At 41.9% G+C, this 19,141-nt stretch overlaps 1 protein-coding gene across 10 annotated transcripts in view; it reads right to left on the bottom strand.

Annotated features, from left to right (window-relative positions):
• Window positions 1-10: 10 nt before the first annotated feature.
• Window positions 11-19,141, bottom strand: part of GIGYF2 (GRB10 interacting GYF protein 2) — a 76,802-nt gene continuing 57,671 nt past the window's right edge. For 7 of the 10 annotated variants that reach the window (XM_064720646.1, XM_064720643.1, XM_064720642.1 and 4 more), the window contains 16 exons: window positions 17,484-17,650; window positions 17,028-17,116; window positions 15,971-16,078; window positions 15,324-15,421; window positions 14,734-14,834; window positions 13,788-13,949; window positions 11,885-11,986; window positions 8,983-9,141; window positions 7,241-7,477; window positions 6,537-6,659; window positions 5,722-5,925; window positions 5,401-5,601; window positions 4,946-5,105; window positions 4,320-4,489; window positions 3,876-4,023; window positions 11-1,792 (listed from right to left, as the gene is read on the bottom strand). In XM_064720646.1, coding sequence (XP_064576716.1) covers window positions 1,725-1,792; window positions 3,876-4,023; window positions 4,320-4,489; window positions 4,946-5,105; window positions 5,401-5,601; window positions 5,722-5,925; window positions 6,537-6,659; window positions 7,241-7,477; window positions 8,983-9,141; window positions 11,885-11,986; window positions 13,788-13,949; window positions 14,734-14,834; window positions 15,324-15,421; window positions 15,971-16,078; window positions 17,028-17,116; window positions 17,484-17,650 — 2,297 coding nt within the window. In that variant the 3' untranslated portion in view covers window positions 11-1,724. Of the gene's footprint in view, window positions 1,793-3,875; window positions 4,024-4,319; window positions 4,490-4,945; window positions 5,106-5,395; window positions 5,602-5,721; window positions 5,926-6,536; window positions 6,660-7,240; window positions 7,478-8,982; window positions 9,142-11,884; window positions 11,987-13,787; window positions 13,950-14,733; window positions 14,835-15,323; window positions 15,422-15,970; window positions 16,079-17,027; window positions 17,117-17,483; window positions 17,651-19,141 lie in introns of all 10 variants that reach the window. The other 3 variants (XM_064720647.1, XM_064720648.1, XM_064720651.1) reach the window with 3 other exon arrangements.

The following is a 19,141-nucleotide window of genomic DNA, read 5'->3' as shown; positions in this document are numbered from 1 at the left end:
AAGCAGAAAGTTTTCTCTCAGATATAATACAACCAGGTTTTATTTAAGTTCTCTCTTTTTTTTTCCCCCCCACACTGGCAAAAGTTCAGAGGGAGTTTAAAGTTTTGTAAACATTTTAACTACCCCTCTTCCCCCTTTTATGAATTTACAAAGCAAAGGAGACAGGGAGACCAGATTTGCAACAGTTCCAAGTCTCTCCATGCTATCAGATCCAAAAACTATATACAAGTCTGCAGCAGTCTCTGTATAGTTACTGTACATGTCTGGGGACGGGGGAAGAGAGAGGAGGAGGAGGGGAAGGTGACCCCAAAAAATGAATAAACCAAACAAAATAAAATCCAAAGCCAAACTGCTCTTGAGCAACTCAAACTGTTTTCTTTAGGCAGTGATGACAGAATAACAGACACCTTTATACAACTCCACCAAAACTGCAGCATATCTCCCTTCGCAGGTTACACCCCTCTGGGGACGGGAGATGGGACCAGGGGGGTCAAACTAAGTGCATTTGGCAGTTTTCCTTCTCTGTCCTTTGTGGTGTGTGTGGGGTGGGTGGGTGGGTTCGTGGAGCAGGGAAGGTGGTGTTAATCTTTCGGTGAGAGAGGAAGGTTATGACTCCATAAACACTTAGAGGTTATGGATCCCAGTGAAGGTGCATGAAGTACTTTTAAGGTGTAGAAGATAAGCAGGGCCATCATTGCACAAAGCTTCGTCCTCCAGTGTCTCTCTCGGTGACGAAAGGGCATCTCTGCTTGATACCTAAGCACTGCTTCAAGTGACAGCCAGCTGAGGCTGCTGGCACGTCTCTGAAAGCCAGGGTCCACCCTCTCCAGAGACTACAGATCCACACTGTAAAGATCCCACTGTCTCTTAAACGAGACAAATTTGCAGGAAAAGAGCTCAAAATAAACTGGTCCTAACCCTCTGAAGGTAGCACTTATGGGGTAAATTCAGCCTGAAAGAAGAGATGCCACCCCCCTTTTTCCAGAGCAGAAGTCCCCACTTGTCCAGGAAGGCTGGAGAATGCCGACGGGAACTCCACCAGCTTCAGCATCACCACCTAATGAAGACAGACTCGAGCTTTCCCTCCAAAAATTATGTGCTGAGAAGGGCTGGCAGGGGGTGTGCAACTTCAAACCAACCCAAGCTAAACTGTGCCCACTACCGCCCCTCTCCTGTTGCCAGTTTCTAGGGGTAGCTTATGAATGCAACTCCTGGCCAGGAGAGCACCTCTTGCCCTGATGGAGCAGCCAAGTCAGTATCTGTGTGGCATTTTGGTTTTGACCAACATCTGTTAACCACAAACTCTCTCTCAATCTCTCTCTCTCTCTCTCCATATGACTGCACGTGTTGGATGTGGTAAGAGTAACCAGGAGAAGGAAGCAATGCTTTGCAGAATCCCAACTGATTTTTTTTTTCCAGGTATGTCAGCAGAATGAATCACAGCACAGTGAAAGCTTGCTGCCCAATTCAGCCTTGTTGTGAACAAAGCCTGACTCCCACCCTCCCGGGACTCTGAGCAAAGTCCACTCGAGTGGGCTGACAGTAGAACAACGCCTGTGCAGTCCTGGGCAGAAAGGGTTTGCTGGGGCCAGAGGAAGCAGCCTGAGATGATTGATCCTGTGATTCACTGCGAGGCAAAGAACAACACAAGGTGGAGAGTACGGTGTCCAAACGGAGAATCCATGGTTAACAGATGCAGGAAAAGCCAGTTGATTTGCACATGCTCAGTAGTCTTCCAAAGTCTCTATTTCTCCCATATTGAGCCGCTCTGATGAAGCATTCACTGAAAACCCTGTGAACCAAGAAGAATTGGTGTTATAAATCTGGCTGTGGCATAGTGTACTTGATACAAAACATCTGTTGAAGGCAGTCCCATGTGTAAGAGAAAGTGAATGTAGGGGTAATCCAGTAAGGCTACAGATGCAGTTACCCAAAATGACTGATTTTTTCCTTAATAAACTAAAGATAATCAACTGTATATTTAGACAAGCATCACTTGGTCTTTAAAACCAAATCAGAAGACTTTTCAAGTCCATTTGAAAGATGTCACCTGAAGAGCTAGTAGAAGGCACATCTACACATGGTGGCAACATGGCTCTGCAACATCTCAAAAGGGAATGTGTTTAAATCAACTGGCCCTTGAAGTGGCTGTCAATACCATACTTACATGGTCTGAGAGGAAGAAATGGGCATTCTGAGAACTTGGAATCACACATGGAATTATGCTCCCACACTTCAGGAGTTGTGAGCAATTTCACCCTTTAAAGTCTCAATGCATGTACCTATGACATCTAGTAGCAATTACATCTATATCCATGCTTTTTTACAAACTTCCATCTCAGGAGTACAAAATGAAAATGTACAAAGTTATCCAGGGCCATGCAGGTGGCTCAAGATGCCCCCCAACTTCTACCCAAGCCTTGAGCCATACGCGTTGAGGACATGATGCACATGAGAAAAGTGAGAGGAAGAGTGAAAACACTTTCAGCAAGGAAACAAATCCAATAAATCAAATGTAGCTTTCCTACTGAAATCCCTTTTTTAAGGGTGTACAAGCCCCATCTGGAGTATGAGAACAGGGAAATTCCCCAGTGTAAGGCTACTAAACACGAAGTTGAACTTCAGTGTTTGAGAGTGTTACATTGGTTTGCTCTGTGCTAGACAACCAACTGCCTTCCACTTTGAGAGGCAAGAAATGCTCTGTTCAGGAGGTTTAGGAAAATTGTTCTGGCTCCCTCACGTGGCAGTGTGGCCTAAAAGCATCTGAAATTATTTTGTAAAAGAGTGAGTGTAAGCGTTTTTAAAAAGCTGCACAGGCTACTTCCCTTCCAGTTGGAACTTCTAAATTGTATTTAATGATTTCTTCTTCACATTCAATTGAGTACCCAGATCAGAGTCAGTGGATGGGCACCTTGAGGTGGCATAAGTCAGGAGTCCACTGAGAAGTTACACACACACCAGTGCAAAAATCACTGATTTAACTGAAGTACTGACTTGGGTGAGACCAAAAATAAAAGAAAGACAAAAACCAAAGGCAGGGTTCTGCTAGAGCCTCAAAAAAGCAGTGACTTCAGGTGGACAATACCTGTCTGCTCTACAGCAATTTGGCTCAGCAGAAGCAGCACAACAAAGCCTGGCCCAGTGCAGTGCCCTGGTTGCCCCTCTGTCACACAGGGCATAAACACAGATATTTATTCCACATGAGCACAACAACTGTCATCCCACAGTGTCCATGCACTCACACAAGGGCCTTGCACCTTAAAAACTACTTCAAAGAAACTTTTCCATCAAGTGCTACAGGGGCTGGTTAAAACTAGCCTCACATAAAAATTAAGACACAGAATATAAAAAATAAATGAAGGACTGCTAATGAGGTCATCATCTCCATGGTCTCCAGCTGAAAATCTGTGACCACTTCAACCTTTGCTGTCTTTTCTGACTAGGGTAGAGGTTATCTTCTGGAAAAAGGTGGCAAGGCAAAGGCAGCCTCAGAAAGCTGCGTCTCATAAAGGAAGGAAAACATGCTTTTCTTCAAAGAACAAATCAGCATTAATGCAATAAAATACCCATAGGTCAACTCAAAGGAGAAAAGGGAATTTAACTGAAATGCCTGAACTACTTAAGAGGTTTCCAGGTAATAACCCAAAGAGTATCAAAGAGGCCATTACACGAGGGAAAGTTCAACAAAAATTTTCCATGAGACTGATACAGAATTTTTCAAATCATCAAATAAATAACAGCATTGACAAGATTCTAAAGACATTCCAACTTTTCTACTCAAATTCAGTATTTAAGCTCAGTAAGAATCTTCTACATTCCCCAAAGCAAACCACCACTACCAAATTAAACATTAATTTTTAAAAACTGAAACAGACCTAACAAGCTGGGATCTGCTCGAACCATTTTCTGTTTCTTCTTTTTCTTCCCGCTCTGCACAGCCTCAAAGTTGGACTGCTGGTTGTTGCTCTGATTGGTCTGAAAGACTGAATGTAGCGAACTGTGGTTCATCCCCCACACTGAATCCTAGAGAACAAATTAAGGACAAGATTACAGAGCATAGTGAAGTCTGCTTTATTTATACAGAAAATATTCAGAGAGCCCAAAGCACTTCCTATATCCATGTGGCAACACTAGCTATGATGTATCCACCTCATCTTCCCACAGCATTTCCCAGATCACCACGCAAAAACACTCTGATCTACAGCTGGCCTCAACTGTCAAGTGGTAAAAACTGGCAAGCTGCTTTATTGCCAGGACACTGATGAACCCAGGTGCTGCCTGCAGCCTGACAGCCCCAGGGAGAGCAGAGGCTCCTGTACCTGCTGTTGCTGCTGTTGCCTCTGCTGACTGGCTTTCTGTTTGGCACGGCGCTCGAGGAACTGCTTGGCAAACTCCTTGGCCTCAGGAGTATCTCCAAGGTAGGCTCGGATGTAGTCATGGACCTCATAGGGAGACTCCACTTCCTTCAGGAAAGATACAAACGTGGGAACTGCAAGAGGAAGGCAGACCGTGAGTGAGTGCACGTTGATAGCAAACACATAAATGCAATAAACACTTTTCAATTTCAAAGTGTCAATTTCTGTGTCAAATATCTGCTGGTCTAGGAGCTTGCCCTTCCCAGTTTCCCACAATAAAGCCCTATCATGCAATGCAGGATGGAACTGGATTCTCATCTATCTGCCACATAATGCTTCCATGACCACCAAAAATCCCCAGGAGGGCTCTGGCTGACAGACTTCAGAACTTTTTCAAATCCCACTGATTTGCTATAGTTAGGACAATGAAAACCTAAAAGAGGATGCAGCCAGTTCTTCTAGCCACTATTTAATGATGTCCTTTTACTGAGTGCATGGAAACATTGGTTTAATATCATTACAGTCCCTCAGAACTACTCTATCAGGAAACAGAACAGATAGTGCTCCCCTCATTTCCTTCCATCTCTTACCATCTAAGTTGTTGGCTGTGTTGAGTGCATGAAGCATCTGTTCACACCACTGAGTGAATCCATCCTGGGCTTTATTAACCCCCTGGAACAATTTCAACAGCTTCTCTTCTTCTTCTACCTTCTTGTTTTGTCTACTTGTAATACCTACAGATTTACTGAGGTAAAGAAAATGCATATAATTAGATTATCAGTTACCAGGCTTACCCACAGTACCATATAGAGTACAGAGTTGTAAGACTATTTCACAAGATGCAAACACTTTTTAAGAACAATTTTCTAAGCAGGTGACAAAATGAGCTCTGAATAGTCACCTATTAGCTATTTTTGTTGCCAAAACAGATCCTGAATGACACAGAGAAAAAAAAGGAAAACACATGATGTTCCAACTGTGAACTGATCATGCCAGGAGTAGCAGTATTTCTTTGCAAAAGCTCCTTCTCCAGTTCCTACCTGAGGCTGGCATTGCTTTTGTTTTTATTGGTCGAGTTACGAGGTCCCACTTCCTTCACTGCATCATCCCAGAAACCCATGTTTGAGTTTTTCGTATCAGCATTGCTCCAGATGCTGCTGACTAGGTCAGATGCCCACTGGTTGCTGGGATTTGTGTTTAGAGAGCCCCACACTGAATTCCCAATGCTGGTGTGCAGGTTAGAGTGCTGTTGAGACAACAAAGAGATGCTGGTTATTAGCACAGACCCAGCAGAAAACACATGAACAGACAGAGGGAACTGGCCCAGCTGCTCTCCTCCATGTAGTGATTAGATAAATAAACGTACCGTGGTATTTCTGACTCTGTTCGGCTGCTGGTGCTGCTGTTGCTGCTGTTTCTGCATCTGCCTTGCCTCTTCCTGCTGTATCTCCAGCAGGGACTTGGTGGTGCCTGTTGGTTTGGTGACATTACCCCAGCCTGACAGTTTTTGCTGCTGTTGCTGCTGCTGTTGCTGGAGGGCCTTCATTAGTTCACGCTGCTGACGCCTTTGCTGTTGCATGCAAGACAAAAGTGCTTGTAAATACTTTCATATGATCATTCCTATTCAAAAGCCTAGCTTGGAAACTGGTTTTAAACAGCATTCACTTTCTTCTGGAGAAGCCTGGCTGACCTGTTATTGTTCCTCCCAAAAAGGAGATGATTAGGTAACCAGTAAATAAAAATTGTTTATTAGCCTTGGACAGATTAATTTATCAAATCATTCCTGCAGTCAGCTTCTTGGAAGATAACCTTCAAAGTCTCCTATCATCACGTGCTCCCCCCAACCCAACCTCCCTTTAACTGCCCTGGTCTTTTGAATAACTTCAAACATGTTAGAATATAGATGTGAAATAATTGTAAACTGTTTTGTGAATGTATTACACTCCCAGGGTTAAAAGGGTGATGTTTTCCCTTCTTTCAGATTCTTGTACTAAGAAGTGATAAAAACTTTCATACAAGTGCTTCCTGAACCTGTACCTGAAGGACAGGATTTTGAGTAATGCTATTTCAAAAAAACATTCCTCATCCTCACCATTCCTTCTAATAACTGAAGTGACAGCTAAGCAGTGCCACAGCTGAGTCCCCTCTAACAAGTTGCACTCCGCTGCTGTCAGTGTTTACCTCTTCTCGGAGCTGCCGTTCTCGTTCTTCTTCTAACTTTTGGATTTCAGCCAATGACAGTGTGGTCTGGGATTGACAAGCTCCTGAATTTGATTGCTGACCCCATGTCGAAGATGAAGGGAGCTGGGCCAAAAGAGAGATCATCAGGAATTGCAGAATATTTGAGAACACTGCTAGAGTATAATCAGGAAAGAAACTGTATAAACCCAGGGGAAAAGGAAGGCCACCTTTAAAGTTTAACAAAAACCTAGAAAGTACAAAATGGTATAATAATGAAGTATGAAAAAGTAGAAAATATAGATTATACATTCTTTGAATTGCTCTCTGATGTATCAGTCTTTGACACAGTATCAAGAATAATGTAACACATCATGACCTGAAAAAGAGCAATCCATTTAGATTTCAAACACTTCAGGAATTCCAAGCTTTAGAAACTTTGCACTGGCTCTCGCTCAAAAACCATGTGGCAAAAAACCCATCTGTGCCCATGTGTGATGCCTTCCCAGTGTGCTTCCACTGACAGAACATTTTCACTTTTTAATTTGTAACTTTTCCTCTTCCTTCTCTCATCAACTCTTTACTCTCTTCCCTCTCCAGACAGCTCATCCATGCCTGCTCTACCTGAGCTACCACCAACGACCCTGAATGCAGCTGTGCCTTTACTTCCCATGCTGAAAGGAAGTAGAACTGCAGGACCAGGTTACCTTCATTTGTGCAAGTTGCTGCTGTTGCTGCTGCTGCTGCAGCCGCCGTAAAGCCTCCTGCTGCTGCTGCCTCTGCCTCATGATCTCCTTCTGGCGCTGGAGTTCCAGCTCCTTGCGCTTCCGCTCCTCCTCCTCCAGCCGCTGCCGCGCCGCCTCCTCCTCCATGCGCAGCCGGCTCTCCTCCAGCCGCCGCTGCGCCTCCTCCTCCTCACGCGCCCACTTGGCGGCCTCCTCTTCCTTCCCAGGACACAGAAAGGAACAAGGTCTGAGGAGACTTCACACAATTTAAAATACTCAGCTCTGTGGCATTGATATTCTGACAGAACAGAGAGGGACCATGTTATTCTGAAGGCAATACAAGATTATAGGAAGTCCTTGTAGTTGTTGTGTGCTCCTACCCATCCTGAGCTCACTCAAAACACACCAGGCAACAGTGTGGGAGGTGCTTTGTGTAAGTAACCTCACTCTTGGGTAGCAGCAGTTGTAGGACTTGGATTTGGAGACTGTGCAGTGGTGGTACAAGTGTCTCTGAGTTTTCTTGGGTAGCTTTTAGGGATACACTTATGAGAAGGGGAGCTCTCCCTGGGGGTATTGCAGATCTGTGAGTCTGTGCCTGTTTCCAGCTCCCTGCCTTTGTGTTTAAGCAGAGCCAGAGAGCTGAGGTGTCAGGGAATGGGTTGGACTCGATCTTGAAGGTCTGTTCCAACCTTGTAATTCTGTGATTTGTAATCTGTGATGTCTGTGCTGTTCATTTACCTTTACATTTCTCAGTAATATATTTTATATTTCCTAAAAACAAATGTTGCTCCACCAAAGAACTTGGAAGAGAATGGCATCTCCATAATTCACACCAGCTCATTTCTTATTACTTTCCTTTGAGTAGTTACACACCTTTCAGTCTGAGCTTCTGCCTGCTTATACTACTTACAGTACCACCACATTTTCAGTGGAATAAAACTTGGCAGAAATAACAGGAAAGAATAGACAGGTGAAAAAGACTGAGATATTTACTGTTGTTACTCAACAGCACAGTTCCAGAGAAGACACTTCTGCTAACAAATTACAGAAATGGTGATGGACATCTTAAAAGGGAAGACCCTGAAAAGGCATTTTTAAATACTAACTGTAAATTCTGAAATGGACTTGGAAATTAATGTGAAGCCAATTAGTTTGACCAAGGGACTGAGAGAGTATCAATTAGGGGACTGGAAGCTTAAGTTCCCCAATAGGGACTTCTAATACTGACCCCAAGGAGAAAAAAATCCTGTTAATAAGAACAAAAAGGAAAGAAAAAAAAAGTTGAAACTCTGGTAGTGTATACAGACTTGGCATTGCACAGAAAAATTGCCAAAACTGACCAATTCAGATGATACTGAAGATAACAAAGTAAAGGCCAGAGAGAGCTAATTCAAAACAAACAGTTATTCTGATACTGTACTCTGCCTCAGAAAGGAGTACAAACACTGTGCTGCAAAGCCATTCTTAATGCTAAATTTGAAGGGACAACATTCACTCCTCCCACCCCAAATCTCTTTACTAAGGGTATATTAGATTCTGGTTTTGTCTGAAGTCAGGATACAGGTAAACAAGCTTTTTTCACTCCATTTGATACTCTCTGCAAGCTCTGCTTTCTTTGACAAAAACAGTTTTGATCTCTCAAGCACTGCTGCAAATTTCAAAGCCTGTTTGTTGTTGCAAACCTCCATAATTAAACAGAAGAGGTCCCTTTTGTCATTTTTCACCTGTTTACGAATTAACTCCTCTCGCTGACGCCTTTCCTCCTCCTCTCTTCTTCTCTCCTCCAATCTCCTAAGTGCTTCCTCCTGTTGTTGCCTCTCCTCCTCCTCCCGCTGCCGCCTTAGTGCAATTTCCTGCTCCCGTTGTCGCCTGAGGGCCTCCTCCTGGAGTTGGGAACAAAATGTCAGTCTATAAATGCCATTTTATCAACAGACAACATCAGAACACAGATCACAGCATTGTCTGGCCAAATAAGCAGCCTCAAGAAAAGCTCCCTAGCTCCAAACTAAGCTCTACCAAAACAGTGCATTAAGCACAACAACCCCACGTGTAGTTCTGATGCAATGCGCATCTCCTACATCAATTATTTTAATGAAAACCAGAAGACATTAATTGCTCATCTTTGGTTTTAAAAATAATGGCATTGAGAATGACAACAAAAGGTGAGACTCCTCTTTTCACTATGTAGCACTAACAGTTGAACATTAGATCTATAAATATTTCAAAGTGTGGGTATCATTAACTCCTTCTGGGGGGGCTGTCAGCTGTAAGTTGGAAGCTTTTCCTACTTACAGGAGTTTCTGAATAGTGACTGTTCGAGAGCACTACAAAACTCAAACACATCTGCAGACACCAGAAAGAATCAGATGCAGCCCAGTGCACTTAAGGACAGTTACTTTTGAAGTCTCAAGGGCTTCGACTGGGCTCTCCCTATACTATTTAAATTATGGGTAATAAGAGATCTCTTAGGGACTTTGATTTTGGATTATCCCTAAATTATTTAAATAATTTCCAATAACTTATATATTCTGTTTTTCAAGTACTAAAATTGTTTACTTAACTTAAAAATTAAATATTAGCACCCTTTCCTATCAACGTAAATGGACATTTTTCCATTCTGCTATTTCAGTTTTTTTTGAGGAATAGGGGACAAGTAGGCTCCTGTATACTGTTAAATGGGATTCCACCTGGGGACCTCGTCCACCAGTTCTGACTTTCCCTTGCATAAAAAAGCTGTCGTTTTTTCAGCCTTTTCTGACCTGTGATGTTCAGCAACTGAGTTAAGGCCACCCTCCTTTTTCACCCCTCCTGTTGTCTGACTTACCCTACCAGTTCAACCCAAAGATCTTAATTTTTGGACCAGAACCTTTTTAAGCTTTTGAATTTTGTATTTCCCTTTAAAAATGGCCACAACCACAATCACACTCCTGCAAGTTTTTAATAAGCAATACATTATTCATAGGATGAGTGGGGATTAATTGTGCAGCACAGATGTAAACTCTGGTAAATCAAGGAAGTCAATTGTGAAAATTAAGACCCTTTTATCCAATCTGACACCAAAGCTTCATGTACAGACAGCACAGATAAACTCACTACAGCTCCCTGAACCACTGCCCTGGGTTTTTCTCTGACAATGAATTTCAGATGCCTACAACAAAACTGTCAGTAGACAGAAGATCTTTTCTAAGTAATCCCATGGCACTGAACAGGTGCTGGCTGCAAGCCAACAATTCACTCATATTCCTGAATGTCATATAAGTGGTTTGGTGCTAGATGTAAGTGCAGTAAGTGTTTTTTTTCACTAACTAGACATAGAACAATAGCCTGTGATTCATTTTCTCATTAATCAAATCAGCTTCAAGTGCAAGACATAGCACCTGAACCATTTTTGAAATTTGGGCCTTTAACTATATTAACTGGACACATGCAATCAAGTCACAATAATCAAGTGTCCCCAGTACAAGTTCTGGAAAACTTCTGCTTTTATTGAAAAGGCTGCTGAGTAGGCTGAAGGTGTCAGTGTTTTTTGTTTGCCTGGAGACCCCAGAGCAGGATCTCAGCTCAGGAGTGCTCAGTGCCAGCCACTCTGGGGGCTCTCACTGACACAGCACATGGTACCTGGGAGAGATGAGCAAAGTCACCGAGCCCTCCTGTGGGACAACCCTTCAGTGACAGCCCTGCCCTCCTCCCCCCTTGGGAAACAAGGCTAGAAGTGCCATTAAAAAAGCTGAACAGATCTCCTTGCTCAGGCAAGGAGAGACACTGTTGAATGACATGAGTAAAAGACTTCTCTCCCCTACAGAACTAAAGATGAACAGTGTTTTACTGACACAAAAAACCCTGTAAGAGATGAAAAGCTGGGAAACACAGCCTTTTTTTCTGGCTCTTCACAGCTAGAAAGATGTTGTCTTAATATTTATTTCTGTATCTCATTATTTGATGTTTTTGTTTGAGCATGTGACCGAAACCACTCAAAGCCCTCCAGCTTTCTGCCACTGACAGGTATGGGAAACAATCAATCCTTTGGTTTTTAGTGTTCCCATGTTTGTAGATATCTGCTCCAAGACATTCCCAATGTTCTTTAGCATCTTTCTTAGTAATTGTTTTCACACATCTTGCTGTATAGAAAGCTTATTTCACATCTTTTAAAATATCTGTCATCTTACAAAAAAATCCTTATGCAGCAATCCCCAGTTCAATAGACTCTGGATTTTTAAATGAAATAGAGAATTTTTTGCAGTCGGTGACAACTGCAATTCTGCTTGTCTGTGTTACTAAGGCTCACAAATCTTTTTGTTCTCCTCTTTGAAACAGGTATTTTAAAGGGAGAACTAAAGAAGTAATTCAGAGAAAACAATTATTAACTGGTTATTAAACCTCAAATTTTGTTCCTGAAAGCAATCAATTATTACAAAATAGAAGATACCAGACCAGAGACAAAAACAAAATACAGGAGCTACACAAGCTGGGCATTACTGTTTTCAATTCTACAGTGCAAAGTAATTGATGAAAACTGTGAACAGAACTGAATTCAACATTTGGTATGACATTTCAACCTACAGAATTGAACTTCTATTAGGTTTTTTTTTTTATTTAGAATTCACCATCAACAGCATATTTACTAACCTTATATACTAGTCTTTTATGCAGTATTACATCAAAAGCCTTCCTGAAGTCCAGGCAGATTAAGTCTACTGCTTCACCCCTCTCAGCTCTCACTGTCATCTCCTCAAAAGAAGTTAATCAAATTTGTTAAGCATCATCTCCTCTGCATAAATCCATGCTAATAAATCAGTTCATCCCTGAGTCTATAATGCCTTTTAGTACAGAAGTTAGATTCAAATAATGACCAGTTTCCTTTTTTTAATACAGAATACAATGTTATTTTCTCTTTCCAGAGAAGTGCTTCAACTCTTTGTTACCTTTTCAAGACATTACTGCTCAGAATTAAGCATTGTGGCAATTATTGCATTGGTAATGAACTAAGATACTTGCTGTTACTGCTTTCAACCCCGTTCTGCTTCCTTCATGTAAATAGTTATTTCCCATGGCATCTCAGAACAGGAGAGTCAGACTGTTTACTGTACAAATCCAAAGTGGACAACAAAACTTTGGAATTTAACAGACATTGTTATACACAGAGGCAAAACTGTTAGTGAAAAGAAACAATCCCAGTCTACTTGAAGCCAGCACAAATGACACAAATTGAGTTATCAGCTGAAAAATGTGTTCTTGTTATTGAACCAGATCTAAAGCAATGAATCTCAAAAGTTAAACTTTTGAGTACATTATTGCTTCAGTGTTAGTTTGACCTCAAGTGGAGGATGCTTTTCTGTACAGCATAATGACTTCCTGCATACAAAACAGATACACTAAAGCAAGGAGCCATTTATTTGCAGACTTGATTCCAAAAGATACCATGAAATTGTCTATGTATTATACTGTACCAATTAAAATATACCTTCTGTGACAAAACCCAAACCCTGAGTGAAGAGAGATCTACAATGATCTTCCAAACAAATCTAGAGATTCTAGAGGCTTCCTCAGAAGTGTCTGATCCTTAAAGCAGGAACATGCTTTACAGCTGCCTACCTAAGCTTGTAAGAAATATTATAAAGGACAGAATTATTTAGTATTTTTGCCTATAATTCATGTGGTACTTTTCAGGATATTTACTAACTCCCTAGTGAATAAGCTCAGCCTTGTGCTTGCCCTTATCCTTCACATGCAAAGTGAAAACTTCAACTTTTACTGTCTTTCCCTCCTGCAACACTTAAGGAATAGCTACATTTTCTTCCATACAGAATTCAGAAGTAAATGCTAGACATGCCAAACCAGTAATGTCTCCATTGTGTATTCCTGGATGATTAAGAATGTACAATTCCTACATTCATTCCCCTACTGCAACACTGATCACACAACTCTTTTTAAGAAATATGCTTGATCAAACTACATCCCTTCCTTTCCCAAGTATCAACTCAAGTAAAAAAGCTGACAGACTCTATTACCCAGATAATAATTTATTAAAAAAAAATTTACTAGGTTAAAAAAAAGAACAGGGGAAAAATAAGCTGAATGTCACACCACTTTTTGTCCACCTATAGCCCTCTACCTCTTATTCATTTGAAACAGTTGCTCAAGCTGTATCTACTCCAGAACTTATCTTCATAAAACACTTGACTGCATAAATGGGAAATAAAGATGAAAACATGCAGTAACTGGGTAACTAACTAAAGTCTAACATTGACATTAAGAAGTTGAGAGGGAATATTCCACATGGAATAAAGGCCCTGTTCTCACCAACAGAAACCTATCTTAAAGTGAACCATCAAGCCCATGTCTCAGATTGAAGGTTGGGCTCTTAAAAAAAAAATCAATAATGGAAGAATCATAATATACTCACATGAAAAATATTAAAACTGTCTTCATACACACCTACCAAAGATTACTTAGACCCCACAGGATTCTTAAAGTGAGTTTTATAAATGATTATAATTAATTAGAGATTAACTACATTGGGGAAACTCACTTGCTTCCTGCGGGCCAGTTCTTCTTCTTCCCGTCGTTTCCTCTCATCTTCCTGCTGCCTCCTAAGTAGCTCTTCTTGTTGCCTCCGAAGCTCCTCCTGCCTTTTCCTCTCCTCTTCCTCTCGTTTGGCCCTCATTTCCACTTCTCTCCTCTCTTGCTCTAGCTACAATTCACATAAAACTATACTCAGATGCAGGTAACGTATTCCTACACCATTTCTTAGGGCAACTCTGCTGACAATATAGGAACAGCTTAATAGATGAAGCCTCTAGCAGATGTTCTCCCTTAATTGCAATTTTACCTATCAGCTGGCTGCCTACTGAGGTCAGATTCCTGAAACAGTCCAGAACACTTTTGGACAATTTCTGTTTGTAACAAACACCAGTTTTCCAGTCAGTCTTTCTACATCAGCTCCTCAAAATACCCTCTGACTTTAGAAGTGAGTATTGAGCTGCTTCGCAGTTATCATAAAACAGTAATTTTCAGGAAATGTACAGAATGATAGAGGTTCAAACTCACAAAAAATTTAGTACTACAGTACATGTAGAATAACCATAGAAAATAGGACTCATGATTCCCCAAACCAGTCTGGGTGAAAATCACGAGGATTAGGAGCACAACTACTTGGTCTCAACTCAGGGTTTGGCCTGACAGCTCATGATGATCACATTTTAAAACAGGTGGCTAGTGAAGAGGTTTTAATCACAAATGTAGAACACAAACACTATTTCAGAGGTCAGTAGTACCTCCACAGCAATGGTTTCCAAACAGCTGTCAACAAGGATTTCATAACTTGTTTTTATAACCCCTATTCTCTTTATGGTGTTTTCCATGAAAATCTAGTCAAAATCATCCATTCAAGAGCTGAGTCTTCCATTGGCTCAAGAATCACAATTACATTGCAGAAGAGCAATTCCAACTTCTTACAGTATAAAACAGTTTCTGACCTTTGCAGCCTTGGCCTTCTCGAGCTGCTGAAGTTGTTCTAGAGCTGGTCCCTGAGCTGCAGTATCAATGGGCAGATCCCAGACACTGCTTCCTTCCCAGACTAGACAGTGAAGAAAACAAACATTGACAAGTAAAAATAAGCACATGAACAACACATAACTGAAAGGGGAGAATCTTGTGTATGCTGTTACTATGTTTTAGGAACCAAAATCATGTTAACACTTTTGCTTTAGTCAGTAGAGGGCAACCTTATCCTCCTGGATAACAAGGCCAGTGTGTGACTGAAGGAAGGCTGGGATTCCCCTGAAGTTCCACAAAAAAACCAGCTATTCCAGCTCCTCCCACCAGAGCAGAACACCCTTAGAGATCCCTTCAGATCAAGACTTCCATAACCACTGGAAAAATTACCATATTCTTCACTGCTCTCAAATGGAATTTCTACTGCCAGGCAAAGTAGGCTAATCCAGCTGAACATCATGATACAGAAATAATTTCCCTTTGTGTCAAAAAGTGAGGGATCATCTCAAAGATGCTGATTCTTTACACGTGGACTTTTCCCAAGAGACCTGACCCAGGCTAAGCACCTTACCTGTAGGCTGTGAAGCTGACTGAAGTTCCCATATTGAGCCAGTGTCCGGCACTGACACAGACCTTGTGACAGGTGGCATCATGTTCTGTTCAGATATTCTGTAATACCAACAGGAAGAGTCAACACGCCACTTCCAGGGAGAGGAGTGCTCTCAACACGTATGAGATTCAGTAACTTGTAACATACTGCTTTCCTTCCACACCTCTATTCAAAACAAAAATATGATGTGGACAACAGTAGTTGTTTGCAGAGTTCTTGCTGATCTCACCCCTGCTAAGTCAAGGGCTAAGCTACAGTTTTGCATTTGTTGCTTAGAGGCCAGTTTGAGGAACAAGCCCCCAGTACTGCAGAACTGGCAAAGCTCCTCGGTGACCAGCACAACATATCTGTCAGACAGGTACAATTCATCTCCTCATTTCCATAATCACTCTGAGGCAAAGATTACATATATAATGAAGTACTCCATATTCTGAAACTGTTTCCTATTATTCTGAAACATACTTATATTCATTACTATCTTTAACACACATAATCCTAAAATATGAGAAAACTTAACTAGGGCAAACAGCTGACACAATGTAATTATTGTTATACACAAACTAGAGCACAGGAAGAACAGAATTCAGTTCAAGTCTGGGCTAGCTCACCTCATCTTCAGGGCCTGGAACTGTTGAAGGAGAATAGCAAGCTGCTGCTGCTGCTGGGATGAGAGGGCTGCCTTCTGCTGCTGAGCCAGCATCTGTGCATACTGTTGTCTTCAAAAGAGAAGCAGATAAATGGTATTTGTTCACTTATGCCCAAGCTGCAGGCAGATTTATGCCCTAAGACTAATGCCCACTGACATATATAATGTACATACTAAATACTAAAGGAAACCACAGAACAGGAGCTTGGCAAGAATCAAAATACAAGAATATAGCCAGTTGGCTCACATAAGCAGAACCAGACTTCTCTTCACCCTCAGCTATGTCACCTGGCTATTACTGCCTCATGTTTTTCTTATAAGTTGTGCAACACTACTTCCTTTTTTGTCTAAATTCCATAATTTTAGCTCAAATTAGTCTGGCTTGATCACTGCCCACCTGCAATCAGTCTCTTCCCCAGTATGTCACAGCATTGCCTAGCACAGGAGCAGGCTCTTGCCTCATTCAATCATGAGCTGACAATCAGTACTGAAAAACTATAGTCATGACACATGCTTTCAGGATCCCCTGAAAAAGCAGTCTGACTGCTTTCTTTCCTTCAAGCTGTCAGGAGCTGGCCATAACCAAACAACTGACAGCTTTGGGAAAATGGATTTCAAACCGCTTTGCCCAGCAGGACCTTTCATTGATCTTCAAAGAGCTGAGCAAGCAGACCAAAGGTAAGTTCCACCTTCTCATCTCCAGATCCAAAGATGTGTAGCCTTCTCCTGACATCAAAACATCTGAAGGTCATTACTAGGACACCTGGGATTCAGGTCCCTAACAGCTACCTATAAAGCAAGTCTCACCAAAATCTATGTGTGACACTGGAAAGGATTCTGAAAAGTGCCTGAGGCAGATAAACTGCCCTAATCCTGTGCACTAGAAACATCTCCAGTGTTTGTGGAAGCAGCTATTGCTGTTGGAGGTGAAGCACTCCCAGCCCCACTGACTCTCCAGATGACTAAAAACACAAAATAGAACACAGCCACTGGAAGATCTCTGGGACAAGAGGTCTTACTGTATTAGAAGATGCTGATACTGCAGGTGCTGCATTTGGATTAGAGCCAACTCTTGTTGTCTAGTCAGTCGCTCCTGGTCCAGCTCACCCTGTGTTCAGAGATAAAACATTCTTTTTCAATAACATATATACAAAGAGTAGTAGATTGCAAATGCAAGCAATGTAGAAGTTGTATTTTTACCAGAAAAAAAAACAAAAATAGAAAAATACCTAGACATCAAGATTTACAAAGCCTGTGAAATGCACAGCACCTTTATATATCACAGTACCCAGCCTGCCAGCCACACCAAGCATTTTTAAATTACATGTCTGTTCTACTCTTGCAAAAGTAATCTAACACCAAGTTCAGCTTTGGTGCTTGGAACACCTGCAATTCCAAGACAGAGTAGATGACACCTAAATTCAATTCCCAGTTGTTAGAGGAATATTTCAATACTGTAACTGTCACATAATTACCAGATGTGGAAGTGGTGCTGGGCCTGGAGTGAAGGGAACCCTGCCCCACATTTTCATGATGTCTCCAAGTGGCTGGAAAGTCTCATCACAGGCTCTCTTCACCAACAGTGACATTGTGAAGTATCCAGCCTGGAACCACTCTGCCATCTCCTGATTACTGAATGGACCTGAAATGACATCAGCCAACACACGTTGTGGGGAAAGGGAAGAAGGCCAGGTTCAGCACGTTGGGAACAAGGAGCCGGCTGTGGTCACACAGTGCCCAGCAGCAGGCATTGATTGCTGTCTGCCTCACCCACTCGTGGGGACACTGCTCATCCAAGGCTGGAGTGTCCATGCACACCTGCACAGGGGCTACAGCACTGCCCCACAGCCTCAGGAAAAGTGCCTGATGGCTTTCACCTTGCCTTGGAGGGAGACAGGCCAGCTCTGGGGTGAAAGCCAAGCAGCCACCAGGGTGTGGGGCTTGGTGCTGCTAACCCCCCTGCTGCCCTCCAGCAGCACTTACTGCTTCAGGCTCACAGCTTCCACCCTGGAGCTCAGCAGTACCTGCTGCCTGACACTGCTCAAACCACCAGTGCTGCCTTCCCCACTGCACTGCACAGACAATTGAACAATCTTAGCCTGCCTCAACTCCTGCCTTCAAACAGAGGAATCCTCATGTTGTACACAAGTACATTTTTTAAGATAATGAGGATCAAGTTTCTTTCTACATTTTTCCTTCTCTTTTTTCTAAGAAAGATTTCAGTCATGCCTTTCAAAGGAGGGTTCCTATATTAACTTTAAATATTCAAATACATAGAAAACCAGTATAAAAATATTATTTAACCAAGTAAGAACCACATAAATAAGTTCTGCAAGACATCTTCTGAAAAGTAGGAACATTCAGTAACCATTGCCTTCTCTGTAAGGAGCTTCTCTAGAAGGCAATTCCTCCTCGAGAATATGAAACCACAAGAGGTTATCCCAAGAAAAGAAAAATTAATTGGCAGTGTTTGCTTCTTGATGTCACATTGAAGTACTTAATCCTACAATAAAAATATTTAGATTGTCACCCACCAATAAACACTGAGCAGTGACTGACATACACTGAGCAAATAAAAGCACTTGATGGTTAACATTCTTTAAACTTAAAAGAGATGAAAAAAACCCTAAAGACGTGCAATACCTGCAGACAAGAGATTGACACAGACCCCACAAACAACATCCCCACCAATCCTATCTGGTGCTCACAGCTGAGAAGTCATTCCCACTACACAGTGTGAAGTCCAGCAAGGAAGGAATTCACTGTTTAACTGCACTTTTGGGAAGCAGATAAGCAGCTGCTAAACCAAGCCCTAGGACCTCCAAAAGAAATGTACCTTCTGAAAGCAAAGGTGCAAGTCATGAAAGTTAAGAAATATGAAAGGCCTGCTTCAAATCTTATTTACAAAAAACATTCTTAAGCAAAAACTGAAAGCAGGGAGCGGTTCCTATCTATTAGATGAACTAACAAAGCAGTGGCTGCAAGTGCAATTTAAACTGAGATTCTGCACTGGCTGCTGGAAACTTGACTCCTCTTTGCCCTCCCTGACTATTCCACGTCTTCAGGCTGATTTCAAGGCTTCTTGTGGATTCTTTACAGCTACTTGAGTGGTCACATTCCTTGTTTGTTTCCA

This window comes from Zonotrichia leucophrys, chromosome 9 (genome assembly GCF_028769735.1).
Source record: "Zonotrichia leucophrys gambelii isolate GWCS_2022_RI chromosome 9, RI_Zleu_2.0, whole genome shotgun sequence".
Taxonomy (NCBI): domain Eukaryota; kingdom Metazoa; phylum Chordata; class Aves; order Passeriformes; family Passerellidae; genus Zonotrichia; species Zonotrichia leucophrys.
This window is presented reverse-complemented; position numbering and strand designations above follow the sequence as displayed.